The sequence below is a fragment of the Phoxinus phoxinus genome (genome assembly GCF_949152265.1).
Source record: "Phoxinus phoxinus genome assembly, chromosome: 11".
Classification (NCBI taxonomy): domain Eukaryota; kingdom Metazoa; phylum Chordata; class Actinopteri; order Cypriniformes; family Leuciscidae; genus Phoxinus; species Phoxinus phoxinus.
In genome coordinates, this window is record NC_136886.1 from 25,686,677 (window position 1) to 25,703,825 (window position 17,149).

Consider the following 17,149-nt stretch of genomic DNA (forward strand, 5'->3'; position numbering starts at 1 on the left):
TAGTAGCTATTATACTCTATGTCTTTGGTTTGAAACACTGGTGCTTTGTTTGGTGATTTGGGGCAGGGGGTGATTAGGATATTTACTTATGTTACTCATTGTAGGAGTAAATATCTATCATCATAACCAGGGCACCCTCCGGGTAAAGAGCGCAAATGACACAGATGAGTGTCATCCAATTGTTTTTCCTGAATCGCCAGAGTGTCTCATTGGACAGATCCGAATATCTCGCAGGAGGGGAAACCCCTGTGCCCCTGCACCAATTGTCTCCTGACCCGCTTTCAGCTCTTCACAACACTGTCCGAAGATCAAAACCGAACCCCAAAATCATTCTAGTCCAACTGCATTTTGCCATCATTCTGTTTCGCCACAAAGTCACGTGTTGTGACATTGTGTTCACATGACTCTATCTTCTAGCCAATTGGATGCCACCTTTCAATCTGAGTTAACCAAGAGGAAAGGGAAAAAATAAATTTTCCCTTTGCCTGTCGTTCGGAAAAAATAATTTCCCCTTTGCCTATCGTTCGGTTTTTATTAATCTTTTCGCAAACGTCGAAAGTGGTGGCCATCTGCGTCCAGTAGCACCAAAGGTAAAGCCTCTTTTCAAGCTTCTATATTTTTGGTTTTCTGGGGTTGATTTAGTATGATGTTTTGTTTTGAATGTTTATTTTGATATGCAATCAAAATTTGAAATAAAATGGAAATTGATAATATGTAACCTACAAATTATGATATTTTTTCTCAATGTCTTTTTGCATTCATTTTGATTGAAAACGAACCCACAAATGTTGACGTTATACTTAATTTTCTCTGTTCTTACTATAAATAGCATTACAAAATGATCAAGATGTTGGTTTAAAACACCTTTACCGTATCCGCTTTGGAACTAGTTTGTTTTCTAGGCCGACCGTGGGTCAAACACATCATTAATTCATGAATCGCTACAACTATTGTTTAAACCTTGCTGGACATTGTTCGGAAATGGCTGGATTTGATTCTCGAGGACATTCCTAAATGAGTCACTACACCTAATTAAACAAATACAAAAGAGCAATATATGTTTGAGAAAAGTGTGGCTATCTCTTGGGAGAACTGGTCAATTAGATGTCCTTTATTTCTTCCTCACTGCTGCCTGCACAACAATATGTACATTTAACTAAGCTTATGTAGGATAATTTAATTACTGGGTAATTACAACGAGACTTGTCTATGTATATTTGCACCGCCTTTGTATGTGACAGATAGTTGAGGTGACATTGTGCCGGAATTGACTTTGATCAGAACTGAAAATATCAGAACAAAAGGAACTGTACAGCCATTATCCAGATTATCATCATCATAAAATGGCTATATCAATTCATTCACTTGATTTTCTGGGTGATTCACAATCTGATTTAAACCTTAAAGTCATTAAAGCTATCCATGAGTATGCAACATTTATGCAACATAAAAAAATTCAACTAAATAAGTTCATGCTAAAACATAGCATAGTGTACACTAAATGTTTCCATTATTTTACACGGTTAGAAGCTATCAAACTGAGTGAATGCTTTACAGAGACAGTGACAATGTATAGAACTGCTATCATTCAAGAAAATGTTATGTTTTGTATTTCTTGGATGGATCATCCAAGGTGATCACACAAGTTTCAGAAAATAATTTTGTTTCCTTATACTGTTCCTGAATTCTAACTAATCCGTTGGTTTATTAAATATAAAACTACCTTTCTAAATGTTGTCTCAGTGTAATTGTGAGTTTGTGTTCAATCACAGTAATTACTTGTTTCTTCCTTTGAAGTTCAGTTTACTAAATAATATTTGTTCCCACAGTGGACAGGACATATATATATATATATATATTATGGAACAATAAATCCCAGAAATCATTCCCCTTCATGCATGTTGCAAGACGACCAAGTTACAATACAGTTAAAAGTTACAATTAAGGACATTCATAACACAAATAAAGTCTGATTAAAGTGGTCTCTTTTTAATGTTTTTTTCATTGTTAATATCGCCTTCCTGTATTTAATGCAGTTCATGCCTCGGTAGGTTTAAATAAGAGACGTCATTCTTTTTTGGAACTAAAACCTTAGTCACATTGCAGAGAGGGAAGACCCTCTTCTACAATCATTTTTTTTCTACATTGAACGCAGTGCAGAGATGCGCAATGGAAACGGGGGGAGCTTTTTCTGAGCATTGCTCAGCCATGCACAAAGCGTGCTTAATTTAATAGCCGCTACAGAGGAAGAGGCCAGAAGCTCTTTAGTAGAAAGCTTGACCCACTTTCCCAATCAGATGTCATGAGCAGTGCTGCTCTTACAATGCTATATGCACAGGACAAAATCACTGATGGTGCTTCTGGAAATAGTGGGGGTTCTCTTATATCTAAACTGTAAGCCATGGTACTTAAGTATTGTACCACTGTTATTCAGTATCCTACAACAGTAGACTATGAGGTTGCCATTTGAATACGTAATTACTCTACATTCAGTGGTATAATGTCAATACTTTATCTATTGTGCAATAGTATTTAAAAATATATTATACAGACATGATCTTGCTGTCTTAGTATAAAAAAGGTTGAAAACCATGAAAAAAAAGAATGGCTGATTCACGCCAGACTTGACTTTTGGGTTGGGTGTAACTAACATACAAAGTGCCAGTGAAAAACAAAAGAAATGGCCAAGAATATTGTATAGAAAGAAGCAGTAAAATGTTTTAAAGAGGACGATCGTTCTAAGGGCAGCTTATACAATTTTTAATATCAAAACTAAATGATTTTTTACACCGCCTTTGTTTATTTCAAAAACAATTTAAATAGTACATTTCTTGATAGTTTAAATCTAAAATATATATAATAATAATTTCATGAATTAATACGTTTTCTCTGCACATACTGAAAACCCAGCAAGATATAGCAGGTGTATGCAATCACTGATACAGAGTCAGCTTTTGCATTTCACTAATCGTTAAGGTTTGGATTTAGCTCTGTGAAACTTATCCCAGACCAGCCGTTACAGACAACTTTATCCTGGAGCAATAATCGAAAACAATAGGCAGTGAAAATTTCCACCATCAATTATCTATGTGCAAGCTGAGGTCATAAGTGTATGTTGTTGGCATGAACGCATGCCTTATTTACAACAGCAAATTAGGAGACTGTTTTGGAAAATGATGGTGGTGTGTGCGTTAGCTAGTCGGTGAAATCTGCTATGCTAATAAATTATTAGCCTACAACAGTTTTCGCTGAGGGTGATCCTACAGTACATTCTTTTGATAGTGTTTAGCACCCTCAACCATTCTGGTAGAACCAGACTGGCTGCATAATGCAACATATTTACTATAAGTGTGAGTGCTAATGTCTAACTTACTAATAAAAGAAAACAAGAAACCTGGATTCTGTTTGTTAGCGCATAGACTTTTGTATCAGTGTGTTCATGTGTAGAAACGATGAAAAGATGAGTTAGAAAAACAGAATGAGTTTGCTAATTTGAAGCAAACATGCCTCAAACGGTGCCATATGTGGCCATTTTGTTTTCTGCACAACCTCATAACATCAGAAAGAAGCAAAACTCTAATTAGATAACAATGCAAAAACAAAGCACCTGTCCACACTCTCTTTAGTATGTCCCTTCCTCAGATGCATATGCACCAAAAAGTATTTCAGAATCAGAACTGATTCATCTATGATCCCCTTTGCACAAAACAATGCCATCTGTTTTGGCCTGATTGGCCCTTATGAAAGTGTGTTGTGTATAATGCTCCCTCATGATTAATGGCTCATCCTACTGTGATTAAAAAAATCTTCAAAAATGTATATAGTGTTCAACATGCTCTTGAGCTTTCAATATTTGAAATCATCAAGATGTGAATTGTCTCTAGGACACGCAACCTCTTCTTTTTTATAACCCAGGACGTTTATTTGCCATTCGCTTCTAGTCTTAAGGCCTGGCACAGACTGTAGTGGATTTCTGTAGATTATTTTTGCTGTTAAGAGGGACTGGACACCAACCGCTGGATGTTGTTAATCTGGATTAAAGTCTTTGCATAATCTGGCATCCTGTGGGAGATTGGAGGACATCTGGCTAGATCTCATCCATCTGTATCCGTCCCTTGCCTGCTGGTCTGAGATGTGCAAATTCTCAACATTTTAAAACATGTAGTTTATTGCTTAGATTAATGTCTCCTGTTTTCCAAAAAGCTTTTATTTTTTATACAGTCTATTCTCTCTTGTTTGAACTATAAAACAGTTTATTTGAAACACATATAACCTGTTTATTTAATTCAGCCGCCTGAGCCATGAAATTATGCAGCCACAGGAAAATGATGTCCTGCTGATAAACTTGGCTAATGGCATTCAAGTACAAAACACACACAATTCCTCAATTAGCGACTATCCTAATCTGTAAGATCAAAGGCTGCTGTAATAATAATATATAATTATGTCATGCTATTAATAGCCTTGCAAAATACATATTTGGGATTTATACATTGTTTGCAAGAAAATTTACAACACATTACTTTATATTTATGGACAGATTTAGTTATTTAGTTTTCACCATGCAGGTACACTCAAATAAAAGGTTCTAAAAGGAAGTTCTTCACCATCAATGTGCCACGGTTATGTTCAGGTAGTTTCACTTTCATGGACTTTTAGGTTGTTATTGTCTTTTTCCTGTCCCCTTTGTTCTCGTTTTCCCGCCAGTCATCTGTTACTATGGATATTCCTTTAATTATCACAGCTGATCATTATTGAGCCGCTATCATTGAGTATTTAAGTTCCTCATTTGTTTTCTGTCTTTGTTTGGTATTGTGTTTGATATGCATGTTGGCTCAAGTTGCTTGCGTCTGTTAATAAACCTTGTTACTATTTTGAAACTTTTAACCTGTCTTTATCATCATCATCTTTGGAATCTAAACATAACAGAATACCAGACCTAAAAAGGATTATGGCTCAAGCCGAACAGTTTATTGCCCTTGCCCGTGCTGGGCTTCCATTGTTTGAATTTTCACTTCACTTTTGCCAGAACAACGAACAGACTTTGATAATGGCACTTTAAAGTCTAGTTTATTGATTGGGGATCTGATCTGAAGGAGGAAACATGGAGAGAAGCAGTTCTCCAGTGTCTGCAGTTGCCTACCCTGAACCCAAAGCCCACCACGCAGTCTTGCCCAGAACCCAGCCAGCCACCCTCCATGCTGCAAACAGCTTACAAGCTAGAGCCCATCGCAGATGGGGAGCTTATGCCCGCCACGGACCCTGGGCCAGAGCCAATGCCCACTAAGGAGCCTTGGCCTGCAGCCACATCCACTGCAGAGCCAAAGCCCCAAAGTAAGTCTGACCAGGTGTGTGACAATATCCGTGACAGAGAGGACATTGGTGGAGCTGGACACTGATGAGTGCTTGATAGTCTGGGAAATGGAGGTAATGCTTTCCACCCTATCCTGCTTTATAACTCCTGAAACTTTATCATCGCTGCTGGTCTTGCCCAGCATAATGCCTTTTTCATCGTCTTGTATTGAGATGGAGTTATCGTCGCTGATCCCACCCAGCCTCCCTCTCCCACCTCCACTGCATTATTCAGCAAGTCCGTCAGCCCTGCCTCCGCTGGATCACTTCAGCCCATTGACTTCTCCCCTAACACCATGCTATTGTGTGGTTATACCAGCTTCATCCAAGCAAGTGGATCCCCTGGCTCTGTCTCCAGCCGCTAATCATGTCACTCCACCTTGGTCCGCAGACCTGTTGGTTCCACCTTGGCTCCTCCCTCCCTCGTCTCTTCCAGAGACTGCCGTCCATACGGCTCCACCTTGGTCAGATGTCACTGCGCCAGGGACTTTCAAGCCATCTGCTGCGCTCCATCTCTCCACACCTTCGCCTCCAGTGGGCTCTGCCTTCCCTCCGGGTACACAGCGGCTCCGCCTCGGTCTCCTGGACCATCGTGATGGCCATCCAACCCGATCTCACGGCAATTCGTACAAATTTTACGAGGTGTCTAATTTGCACGAGTTCATACGACCTCACTCGATTTTTGACAAATCGTAAACATTTTACAAGTTGCCCAAATCGTACGAATGACCTACCCCTTACCCCGCCCCTAAAACTGCCCATCACGTGGGTTTAGTCAAATTGTACGAATTCGTACAAATTAGCCGCCCACCTTTTAATCACTGGTATGAATTGGTCGTGAGATAGGGCCATCCCCATCAGCTCTCTGTCTGCACCCTGGACTCCACTTCCTATGGCTTCATCTCCGTTAGTCGTCCCCCGGGTGTCATCAGCCAAAGCTCCACGTCCTGGGGTGCGTTTCCCGAAAGCATCGTTAGCCAATTATGGTCGCAAGTTCTGTCGTTATCAACGTAGTTCAACGAGTCTGTTTTCCTGAAACATCGTTCTAACGAACATTCGCAAACAGCATCCCAAAGTTGTGTGGTTGGAACAACACCTCTCGATCTGTGGTTCGAAGCATAGTTTCTTGTTTTCATGACATGTGGACACAATAAATCCTAATCTTGAGCAAAATATGCAAGCTGACATTCAGTGCAATCTGTATCTTTTATTTAGAATACATACCAATGTAATTTATGTCGTTTAGTTTGCCAAGAGATTTAAAGATTTAACCGTTTTTGAAGAGTGGGCATGTGCATGTTCACTATGATTGAATCTGGAAATAAAGCAAAATAACTAAGAAAAATTTGAAATAGTCCTAAAATGCCATGTCTGTAATTTATAGCAAAACATCTAGCATTAATGTAATTACTAAAAAGTAATTACTTCACCACCTGCGTGACATCATTAACCAATGTGGTTGAATGACCAATTTGCGAGGGAAACAGTCATGACTAGCTACTTGATTTCTTCAATGATGCATCGTACTATGGTAGTTAAGCAGCGAGTTACGTCTTTGTACGGGAAACACATCCCTGGCTGTGCTCGGTGTACCACACTCCTCCCATACTCACCTCCCTGTGGAGGTCTTAACCCTTGTTCCTTCCTGGAGGGAGGAGTTCAGTCAAGATTTTTTCAGTTAGTTTAACTTCATGGACTTTTAGTTCGTTTATCGTCTGTCTCGTTTATCGTCTGTTCTAGTTTTCCCGCCAGTCATCTGTTACCATGGATATTCATTTAATTTTCAAAGCTGATCATTATTGAGTTCCTTATCATTGAGTTTCTCATTTCCTTTCTGTATTGTTGGTGTTTGCTATGCATTCTGTCTCGAGTTGTTCACTTCTGTCAATAAACCTTGTTACTATTTTGAAACTCTTGACCTGCCTTCATCATCTCTGGAATCTAAACGTGACACAATGCCAATAAAGGACATTTACTTTTAAGAGTGTATTATAAACTCCACTGATGTTAACCAACCAAAACTTGGCCCTGCACTATTCCATTTTTGGAGTTTAAAGAACCATTTTCCACTATAAAGAATCTTATGAGCAATGGAAAGTTTCTATAAATGATAAAGGTTCTTCATGGAACCACTAATGCCAGTAAAGAACCTTTATTTTTAAGAACGTGGGAAGATGTATAAAAATTGACATGACTCAGATGTCACTCTTTTTACTCCATAAAACCTTTTACACCTTTTAAAATACATTTTAATCTGCTTTTTTTCAAGATGAAAATATTAAAAATGAGCATTTAAGGTTTTGTTTGTGTGTTTGCTTCTTTTAGGTGACTGTGTGGTGACCACTGGCCCCTGAATTTTTTAACTGCTCCTGCAAGATCCTAAGTCATTCACCCAATCCTAAATCCTCAACATGGAGCCCAACAAAGTGCAGTCTGAAGGAGGGCTCAATGTCACTCTAACTATTAGGCTCCTAATGCACGGCAAGGTAAAATAACAACATGCACCTAATCTAAAATTCCAATATACAAAATGTACTGCTCCATGTTAAAACGTCTTCCAGTGATAAAGAACAGATTGTGGATAGTATGTTTTGTAAGAGGACGAAAAGGCCTAAAAAAGTTAGATCTAACAAAAATCTGATCATTCTTTACAATCACGGGAACCTTTTTTTGGGGCTCTTTGGTTTTACATACGTGTTATGCTCCCCCATACATATGTTAGTTAGGCTGTACAATAATTAGGGCCCAAGCCCTGAAAGGGCGCAGAGCCCTATTGTTCTTCTAAGGATTATTTGTTATTATTATTATTAGGGCCCAAGCCTTGAAAAGGCGAAGGCCCTATTGTTTTCCTTAGGATTATTATTATATATGTGTGTAAAAAAATAAAAAAAATAATTATATATATGTGTATATGTGTGTGAATATATATATATATATATACATATATATGTGTGTGTGTGTGTATATATATATATATATATATATATATATATATATATATATATATATAGCTGCAAGCAGCGATGGAGGGCCCAAGTGTAACTAAAGGCACCGGCTTGGGCCCGCAATCGCTGCAGCTATATTTGGATTGTAAGGTTTTTCGCAATTACCAAACATATTCTCTTTTTATCTTGCAGGAGGTTGGCAGCATCATAGGCAAGGTAAATTGCTACATTCAGCCACCAAGTCAATGCTTGCAAACCCTTGAGTTTGTATCAGTCAGTTATTCAATTAATTAATGGATTTTAATGGATCTGTGTTTATTATCAAGCAATGTATTCTTTTCAGAAAGGGGAAACTGTGAAGAAGATGCGTGAGGAAGTAAGTAATGATACAAATAATTGTATGTGCTGTGATAAGTGCAACATGGTTATTAAAAAACTAGACAATCTGTTTCTACAGAGTAGTGCACGCATAAATATTTCAGAGGGGAACTGCCCAGAGAGGATAGTTACCATCACAGGACCCACAGATGCCATATTCAAGGCCTTCGCCATGATTGCATACAAGTTTGAAGAAGTATCAGACATCATTTTTTAATGAAAATTTTATATTTACAATTAAAACCTCAAAATAAGTCAATAAAAACTGGAACAGTATTGGTAACTGATATTTTGGTTGTACCCAGGATATCATTAACTCTATGAGCAACAGCCAGGCCACAAGTAAGCCTCCAGTGACTTTGCGCTTAGTGGTTCCGGCCAGTCAGTGTGGATCTCTAATTGGGAAGGGGGGCTCAAAGATCAAGGAGATGAGGGAGGTATGTATAAACCTATAACGTCTTTACTATCCACAAATTGTATAAAGTGCATTTAATTACAATGCATAGTATATCCAAAAAATGCCATCATTCTTCAATAACTACAACTGCAAAATTCTAAATGTTACCATGCCTTAGATATACAGGAACAAGAATGGTACTTTCTGTGTGCTAGGGGTCTCTATCCTGGCTGATTGTGCTGTACCTTTCTCCAGTCTACAGGGGCTCAGGTGCAAGTGGCTGGAGACATGCTGCCCAATTCCACTGAACGAGCAGTCACGATCTCAGGTGCTCCAGAGGCCATTATCCAGTGTGTGAAGCAGATCTGTGTGGTCATGTTGGAGGTAAGGAAAATAACAATTACGGTGGTTTTGAGGTTGAAGGAATAGTTCACCCAACTCTCGTTGTCATTCCAAACTTGTATGGCTTTCTGTTTTCTGTGGAACACAAAAGAATATATTTTTAACAGAGCCGGACAGTAACAGAGTAAATTTACTTGAGTACAGTACTTAAGTACAATTTTGAGGGATCTGTACTTTACTCGAGTATCATTTTTGGGGAGTACTCATGACTTTACTCAAGTACATTTGAGAGGCAAATATTGTACTCTTTACTCCACTATATTTCTATCCATAACCGTGAGTACTGAGTACCCGTTACTTCTTCTAAAAAAAAAAAAATTCTCGGAAACCCTCAATTTGTTGTTTCCCTCTCAAACGTGACTGGATTGTGCAGGCGCCACTGATTGGGACAGCCTATCAGCAATCAGCTTTCAGAGGTGTGGTTCAGAGGTGTGTCAGAACATTGCTATATTGCCTTCTTTGCTGGTTTAGATTTATTGATTTGATTGATGAAAAAACAGAGAAACTCACATGTACACACAATTGTTAGTTCAAATGTGGGTGCAAAAAATCCATTAAAACTCTAGCAGAGGTTTGTCAGAGCGTTGCTATTGTGCTATTGCCTTGTGGGCAAGTGCGAAATGTTAAATAAAGCAACGTGGTAAAAAGATGAAAATTACTTGATTTTACATTCAATTCCTTTTACATTCTCCAAGGTATTAACATTTTTCATAACTCCATGTAGGACGTTTCTGTACATAAATGTAAGCACTGTGGCAGTAGTAATGCAATATTTAGAAAATGTACTCTTGTACTCTTGATACTCAAGTACTTTTAAAAACAAGTACTTCAGTACTTTTACTTGAGTAGACATCTGACTGTAGTTCTTTTACTTGTACTTGAGTAAAATTTAGCAAGGGGTATCTGTACTTTTACTCAAGTAATGAAGCTGTGTACTCTGTCCGCCTCTGATTTTTAAGAATGTTTCAGATGGTTTTGTCAATGGGAAACAAAACTTTCATGCTACAAAAAATAAGATAAAAGTACAGTAGTCTATCATATCGAAATGTAACTCTTATTTACTCTCAAATCAGATCCAAACATTGATCAGTGCACACATACACAGACTGTACTAAATATTGTGACAAAAAAATCAACTAATGCCAAACCTTATTGGTTCTTGGCCATCATGTTGCCAGACATCATGGAATGAAAGAATCAAAGAGGTTTAATGTATGGATTAATTTCACGGCATCTGTACAGCCTTTTTTTTTTGGAATTTGAAAGGTTTGGACCCCATTAACTCTAAGAAAAAAAAGCTGAAACATTCTTCAGAATAGCTTATTTTGTGTTTTGTGGAAATAAAAAAATCATAAAGGTTTATCGCAACATGAGGGTGAGGAACTGATGACATATTTTAAAATTTTGGGAGAATTATTCCTCTACAATAGGGAATCTTTTTTGTTTTTTGACACAGATTTATTAGATGTTCAGATTTATATATCAGCATCAAATTCAAATTCATAGTCTCATTTTGGTAACCATGTAGTCTTGTATTACAAATATTCCCACACTTTTTTATCAACCAAACCCCTTTGATGAAAAAAATTATTATGGATCCCGAGATTTTACGTTAATATTACAACACATTTGCATGTTTACTGTTTTCTGACATCAATAGTAATCATTTTAATTACTATTGTTATTATTATTAGAACTAGTAGTAAAGTTTTAACTCTAATAACAAAAATTAAAGACATCTTACTGTTGTAAATTACAATTGTACTGTAAAATAAAAATAAATAATATGTGATAGTTAAGTTATAATAATGAAATGTGTTGCATGCTTCATGCTTAGCATCAGACTATACAGTTATTAATTAAATTGATTTGATAACCAAGCTATATCGTGCAGCCCCATTTATTATTTAAATTTTACATTTGATATAATTAAATATTAGCATTTCATAAACTCACAAACCCTCTAGAGTTCCCTCATGAACCCATTGTTTGGGAAAACCTGATTTATTACATTTCTATTAAAGTCTACCTTCACTTTTCTTTTTTCTCAATTTCCATCTTTATTTGACCTCCCCGATCCTTGCCAGTCCCCACCCAAAGGTGCTACAATTCCATACAGGCCAAAGCCTGCCACTGCACCAGTCATTTTCTCTGGGGGCCAGGTAAGAGCAGACACACTGACAGCTCCAGCCACAGCCAACCTCAGCTTGTTACTGCAGCATCAGCCTCTGCCTGTAAGTATGGTCAGAATATACACTACCACAGACAATTCTAAGTTGTAAATAATTCCAAGTTGTAAACAAGTATTCATATTCCTATGGGGCAACAAATGTAACCTGGCAATTAGATTGAATTAAACACTTGAAGTAATTCTGACAAAATACTGTTACATTTTAATGCAATTTGTACAAAGAAAGACAAAATCCATGTAGTTGGATTTAATCAACAGATGAAATGTAATGTGAGCACTTTTTTGGTGCAGGAAATACTCAATCTTCCTTGCATTTCATGTACAGTACATAAGTCAAGCCAAGTTATTTATTTATAGTGCTTTATACAATATAGAATGCAGCTTCACATTAATAAACTAGAAAATAACAAGTGTTAATGTTGTAAAATTCATTAATTATGAAACAAATTCAAGCTCAAGCAAAATATTCACCCTTCTTTGCACAAAATGGAAGGAATTACATCCATCGATGACTTTATATTTCCAATGCAGACTTCTGTGTACAAAATGTATTAAATTGTAACTTTTTTTATCACATAGTTCATTCAGTCTATAAAATGAATTGCCCCATGCATGTGTTCCACTCATAATATCTAATTATTATTGAACATATATAAAAAATAAAAATAAAAGTGTATGTACATTCGTCTCTATGTACATTGATAATGTTTGAAAATTCTTTTTCCTTCCCATTTCCATCTTAGACCTATACCATTCAGGGACAATACGCCATTCCACACCCAGACGTGAGTAAAATTTACCTTCTAATCCTTTATCCCGAGTCTTTAGCGTAACATTCTTGTTACCTTTGCTTTTTCTTTTTCATGACCTGCTTTATTAAAATTCATACAATTGATAGGTCTATTATTTATGTATTTTCAATAGAAGGCAGTCATACGTGAGATTTCTCACAGCTTCCCCTTGTTAGTGTCTAGATGAGTTTGTAAAGGTCCAAGCAGGACTCCTTTATTGATAACTTCTTAGGTGTACTACTGACCCTCCTCCCTCCCCCAGCAGTTGACAAAGCTCCATCAGCTGGCTATGCAGCAATCCCCCTTTACCTCCCTCGGACAGACCACCCCCGCTTTCCCTGGTACGTACCCAACCCTCCCGCTACACACCCTTCACTATATACCTGTAGGTCTTTCATTCACTTTCTTGTCTTTCACTTTTCTCCCCCTGGATGGGTAACTTGACAATCCATCATATGTTTTTCATTGCATTTAAGATTTAAAATTACTTAAAGGTACACTATGTAACTTTTTTTGTCAAAAATGATTTCATAATTTTAATTATTTAAATAATGAGTAAATACACCATCAATCCCTTCCAAAACGTGTTTTTGTCTTACCCTGATTCACTATGGTAAGCCTATTATAAGTGTTTATACTTTAGACCTGTCGGGATGCACTCGCCCGTGCATTTCTCGTCACATCCCTAATAAAAGAAAAGTTGCTCCAGCTACTTTGACACAAAGACGGTGCACTCATTTTATTTTTGAAAGGAAGAAAGTGCAACACGCAATATTGTGGAATAAGTCCCGCCTTCTATATAAAAGAGCCAATTGCCGATCTGTAAAGTCATCGCATCACTGCAGCTGCCAGCTAGCCTGGGAAAACCCAGACCCTCTCAGTTGTAACTGAGTAAGGGTCTGGCAAAGCTCCATAGACAATTCATTTCCACAGGGGCGTCACCAACGGACGTCGGATAGATCTAAAACCAATCAGAGCGATGAATGACATGACGTATGCAGAGCGACGGAGAAACATCTCGAGACTCTCAGCAATTCTCTGTTTGTGTTAACGAAAATGACCATTTTAAATCGCTTGAAACAGACGCGATAGCTGATTCGAACGAGTGATGTTGTGATGTTCCACGGCGGCATCCATCTCTGTAATGTGCAAAATCTGCGTCACCGTCTCTGCTCTGTCGTCATCGTGTAAAAGCCGCCCCAACGTTTCTGATTGGTGCCGCGATTTCGGCGGATTGGAAATGGGTTTCAATGGGCTCTTTGCCAGACCCACTTGCAGAGCAAATCTAAATTTGCCGGAAGTGGTCTGGGTTTTCCCAGGCTAGCTGCCAGCTCCAGTTGCTAGAATCATGCTACGTCCCGATTTGCCTACTTAATAGGGTGAACTCAAGTTTATTGGTTGACTAGGGGTGTCACGATTCTCCAAATCCTCGATTCCATTACATTTTCGATTCTAAGGTCACAGTTCGATTCGATTCTCGGTTTTTACTTTTTTTTTTTTAAAGCACAGGTTGCTATGCCATTTTTAGACCAAACTTTTATGCATAATATCTGACCTTTGTTCGCAATGTACCACACTACATTGTCAAATTTAAAACATTTATTAAGAACATAATGTAACAATACTTATATCTTCAGTCAATTGGAAACTTAAGTAAAATAACCTGCAATCTAGTTTCTCTTTTGTAACTGCAGTCTTCTTCACAGAAGATGACATTCAAGTTCACAACAAAACAAACAAACAAACAGTTTAACAGATAAATCTATGCGTCGCGCAGAGCCACGTCTTTAAAATTCTAACACTTTATTCTCTGAGTGTACACACACAAACAACACACACACACACACACACACACACACACACACACACCGGCGGCGCCATTCGCCGTCTGTCCGCGGCGCCAGCAACGGCTCAGGACCTTGTTCAAAATTAATCCTGCCGCGCCAGAGAGCGCCATTCACATAGTTTTATATTACATTTATTATAAATGAATACATTTTATATAAATTTATTTGTCTCAAATCGTCGTTATGACTTTGCTGCAATATACATGTTTTACATTAATTTACAGAAATCAGCTGGTTGAATGAAAATGGCTGATGTTATCGGATTTTCAGGATACATTCAGTTAACGGACGCTCTATAAAGTGCAGACTAAGCAACGTTGTACAGTAGCCTCATAACATAGACATGATCCCATGATTCCATAATGTCCTTAAACATAATATTGCAGGCCACATGAAAGTGCGCGTCCGGTGTACGATACCTCGAGTTGTCATAGACGCGCCGCCCGCGGCGCTTCTCGACCGGTGTGTGCGATACCTCGAGTTGTCAAAGACGCGGCGCTTCTCGTCCGGACGTGTGTGCGATACCTCGAGTTGTCAAAGACGCGGCGCTTCTCGTCCGGTGAGTGCGTGACTCGCAGCATTTCAACACGCGTTTTTTTCTGCTTGACAAGCCGACCGAACGTGACATGGGGGCGTGGCAGCATCGACGATTCCATTTTTTAATTCGATGATCGAGATTGTGACTTAATTTCGATCGATTTCGATTTAAAATCGAAATCGTGACACCCTTATGGTTGACCCAATTAACCTGAATTCACCCCTACGCCCTAAAAGTATGTCGTTTTTGTAAAGAAAAAGTACATACTTTTGAGTGTGTATAGCAGTAGACAAGCTATGGGACATACTGCTTCGTCATAATTGCGTCTTTAAAGTATAGCTCTGTCGCTTAGTTACGTGCATCCCGTCACTGTGTAAACTCCCCTGTCAATCATCTTGACACAGTTAAAGTCCTCTACATTCAATTTCATTTATTCTCCCATCGTTTTGGAGAGAAATGTAGTAACACGTTGATCTGCAATTCGTGAGTCTTTCATGTGGACAACTCTTGTCATGTGTTTGCAATATGCATAATGATGCATTTAAAAGTTAATGACCAAACGTACTGTATCTTTACAAACGTTGTAAAGTATATATAATGTGGATAACATACATATATTTTCATCAGGTTAGATACTGATTATGAATCACTCAAACCCCTTTTTGTAAACTAACAGTCGGACTCGCACAATCACCATGTTTGTAGTTTTTTAACACTTTTTTCCCCGTGTTTGTAGTTCTAATCGAATACTCTTCCAACGTGCAATGGGTTGTGGGCAATATTAGCCATTAGAGTGTGCATGGATCTGCATTTGAAGTCCTAACTGGAAAAAGTAGACCATCCAGGTATCTTTGGAATACTCATTTCAAAATTGATTACAATTTACATTACAGAATTGATGCGCACTTAAGACTGCATTGGCTGGTCTAGCCAAAAAAATAAGCTTATACTGTCTGAGCATAAGAAACAACACTTATGAGCCAGTTGTTGTCAGATTTCAATGGTGATTTCAAATATGTAATTTAATCGAAAGCTTTGGAGAATGAGATGTTTCCCCTTTCAAAGAGATAGGAGTTGTACTTGCATGACTGAAATAGCCCAAAGGCATTTCAAAGATGGCCGCCGAGTGAAATGAACAGAGTCTGCTGGCAAAAAGAGAATGCGACAGAGCTAGTAATAAAACGAGCATCAACATTGGCTTGGCTTTTCGGAGATGGCGAGAATTGAGGGATTTGAAATGTGTAAAAGCGACACGGAGATGGTATTTTATTACTCAACAGGTGAGTAGGGGTGTGCGATATATATCATCTGCGATAATATCGTAATTGTTGTTTTAACGGTGTGATATTTTACATTATCGAGTATAGCCTATCCCTCACACACACACAGAGAGTGCATACTCTACTGTACGTAGTAATGTAGTCTTGTATATTAGACTAGTGCTTTCACTGCATGATTTAGTCTTTATTTATATAATTTATTAATAAATATCACAAGAGTGCAATTTTTCTCCAAATATCAGCATGATAACAAATGTAATATTGATTTTATACAAGTTTAATAAACAAGTTGTTAATATTAAGTGACTTACATTTTAAACACCATATTGCCTGCTTTTGCTCCATTTCGCCAACGAAAATAGTTCAAAACAAAGCCACACACTGCAGTGTTTTCTTACTGAGTGAATCAGCTGTTTGAATAGGTTGAATCTCAATGATTCGCTCATTAACAGTGACTTGCTGCCACCTACTGGCGGTTTCAATTTCACATTTAAAGTATATATTTTCTTGTTTTAAATAATTTTAAGTGCAATATTCAATATTGCAAAGATGAATTTTGTTGATACTGATTTCATTTGATTGGTAACAGCCCTATTGTCTTATTTTTGTAATTGAATTTGATTACATTTATGAAATTCACACAAAAGATGATGCATGCATATAGTTAGGTTTAAAAAAAAAAGGCTTTATAAAGGTAAATGGCCATATTAGGTAAAAATCAATTGAAACATATTTGAAAAATGATTTCACTGCTGTGAACTGACCACCACACAGAGTATGAAGAACATCAAAAACGTAAGGAGTCGGCTGTTCACGACAGTTCTAAACCTGCCAAAGAACCAGCACAATAAACACACTCAGCCAAATTTTCGTCAAATAATTGTTATTGAGAAAATCCCAGAAAATATTGAGATATAATTTTTTGTCAATATCACACACCCCTACAGGTGAGTAAGGTATTTTATGGAAGAGATATGCAGCTCTCTTACAAAGTTCATTGTAAAACAATGGCTGCATCCAAAATTGCA

General features: G+C 37.8%; 1 protein-coding gene and 1 long non-coding RNA gene across 5 annotated transcripts in view; one reads left to right on the forward strand and one right to left on the reverse strand.

The window, feature by feature from the left end:
• Window positions 1–17,149, forward strand: part of LOC307006717 (poly(rC)-binding protein 3) — a gene marked incomplete at its 3' end in the record, with an annotated part of 27,982 nt that continues 10,833 nt past the window's right edge. The window contains exons 1-10 of one of the 3 annotated variants that reach the window (XM_079627957.1): window positions 1–590; window positions 7,678–7,838; window positions 8,490–8,513; window positions 8,641–8,673; window positions 8,755–8,871; window positions 8,981–9,112; window positions 9,328–9,456; window positions 11,562–11,708; window positions 12,409–12,450; window positions 12,722–12,797. In XM_079627957.1, the coding sequence (XP_079484083.1) occupies window positions 7,764–7,838; window positions 8,490–8,513; window positions 8,641–8,673; window positions 8,755–8,871; window positions 8,981–9,112; window positions 9,328–9,456; window positions 11,562–11,708; window positions 12,409–12,450; window positions 12,722–12,797 (775 nt within the window). In that variant the 5' untranslated portion in view covers window positions 1–590; window positions 7,678–7,763. Of the gene's footprint in view, window positions 591–7,677; window positions 7,839–8,489; window positions 8,514–8,640; window positions 8,674–8,754; window positions 8,872–8,980; window positions 9,113–9,327; window positions 9,457–11,561; window positions 11,709–12,408; window positions 12,451–12,718; window positions 12,798–17,149 lie in introns of all 3 variants that reach the window. The other 2 variants (XM_079627956.1, XM_079627958.1) reach the window with 2 other exon arrangements.
• LOC307006719 overlaps window positions 9,411–17,149 on the reverse strand; it is a 26,806-nt gene continuing 19,067 nt past the window's right edge. For both annotated transcript variants that reach the window (XR_013799508.1, XR_013799509.1), the window contains exon 3: window positions 9,411–9,549. This is a non-coding gene — a long non-coding RNA (uncharacterized lncRNA). The remainder of the gene's footprint in view (window positions 9,550–17,149) is intronic.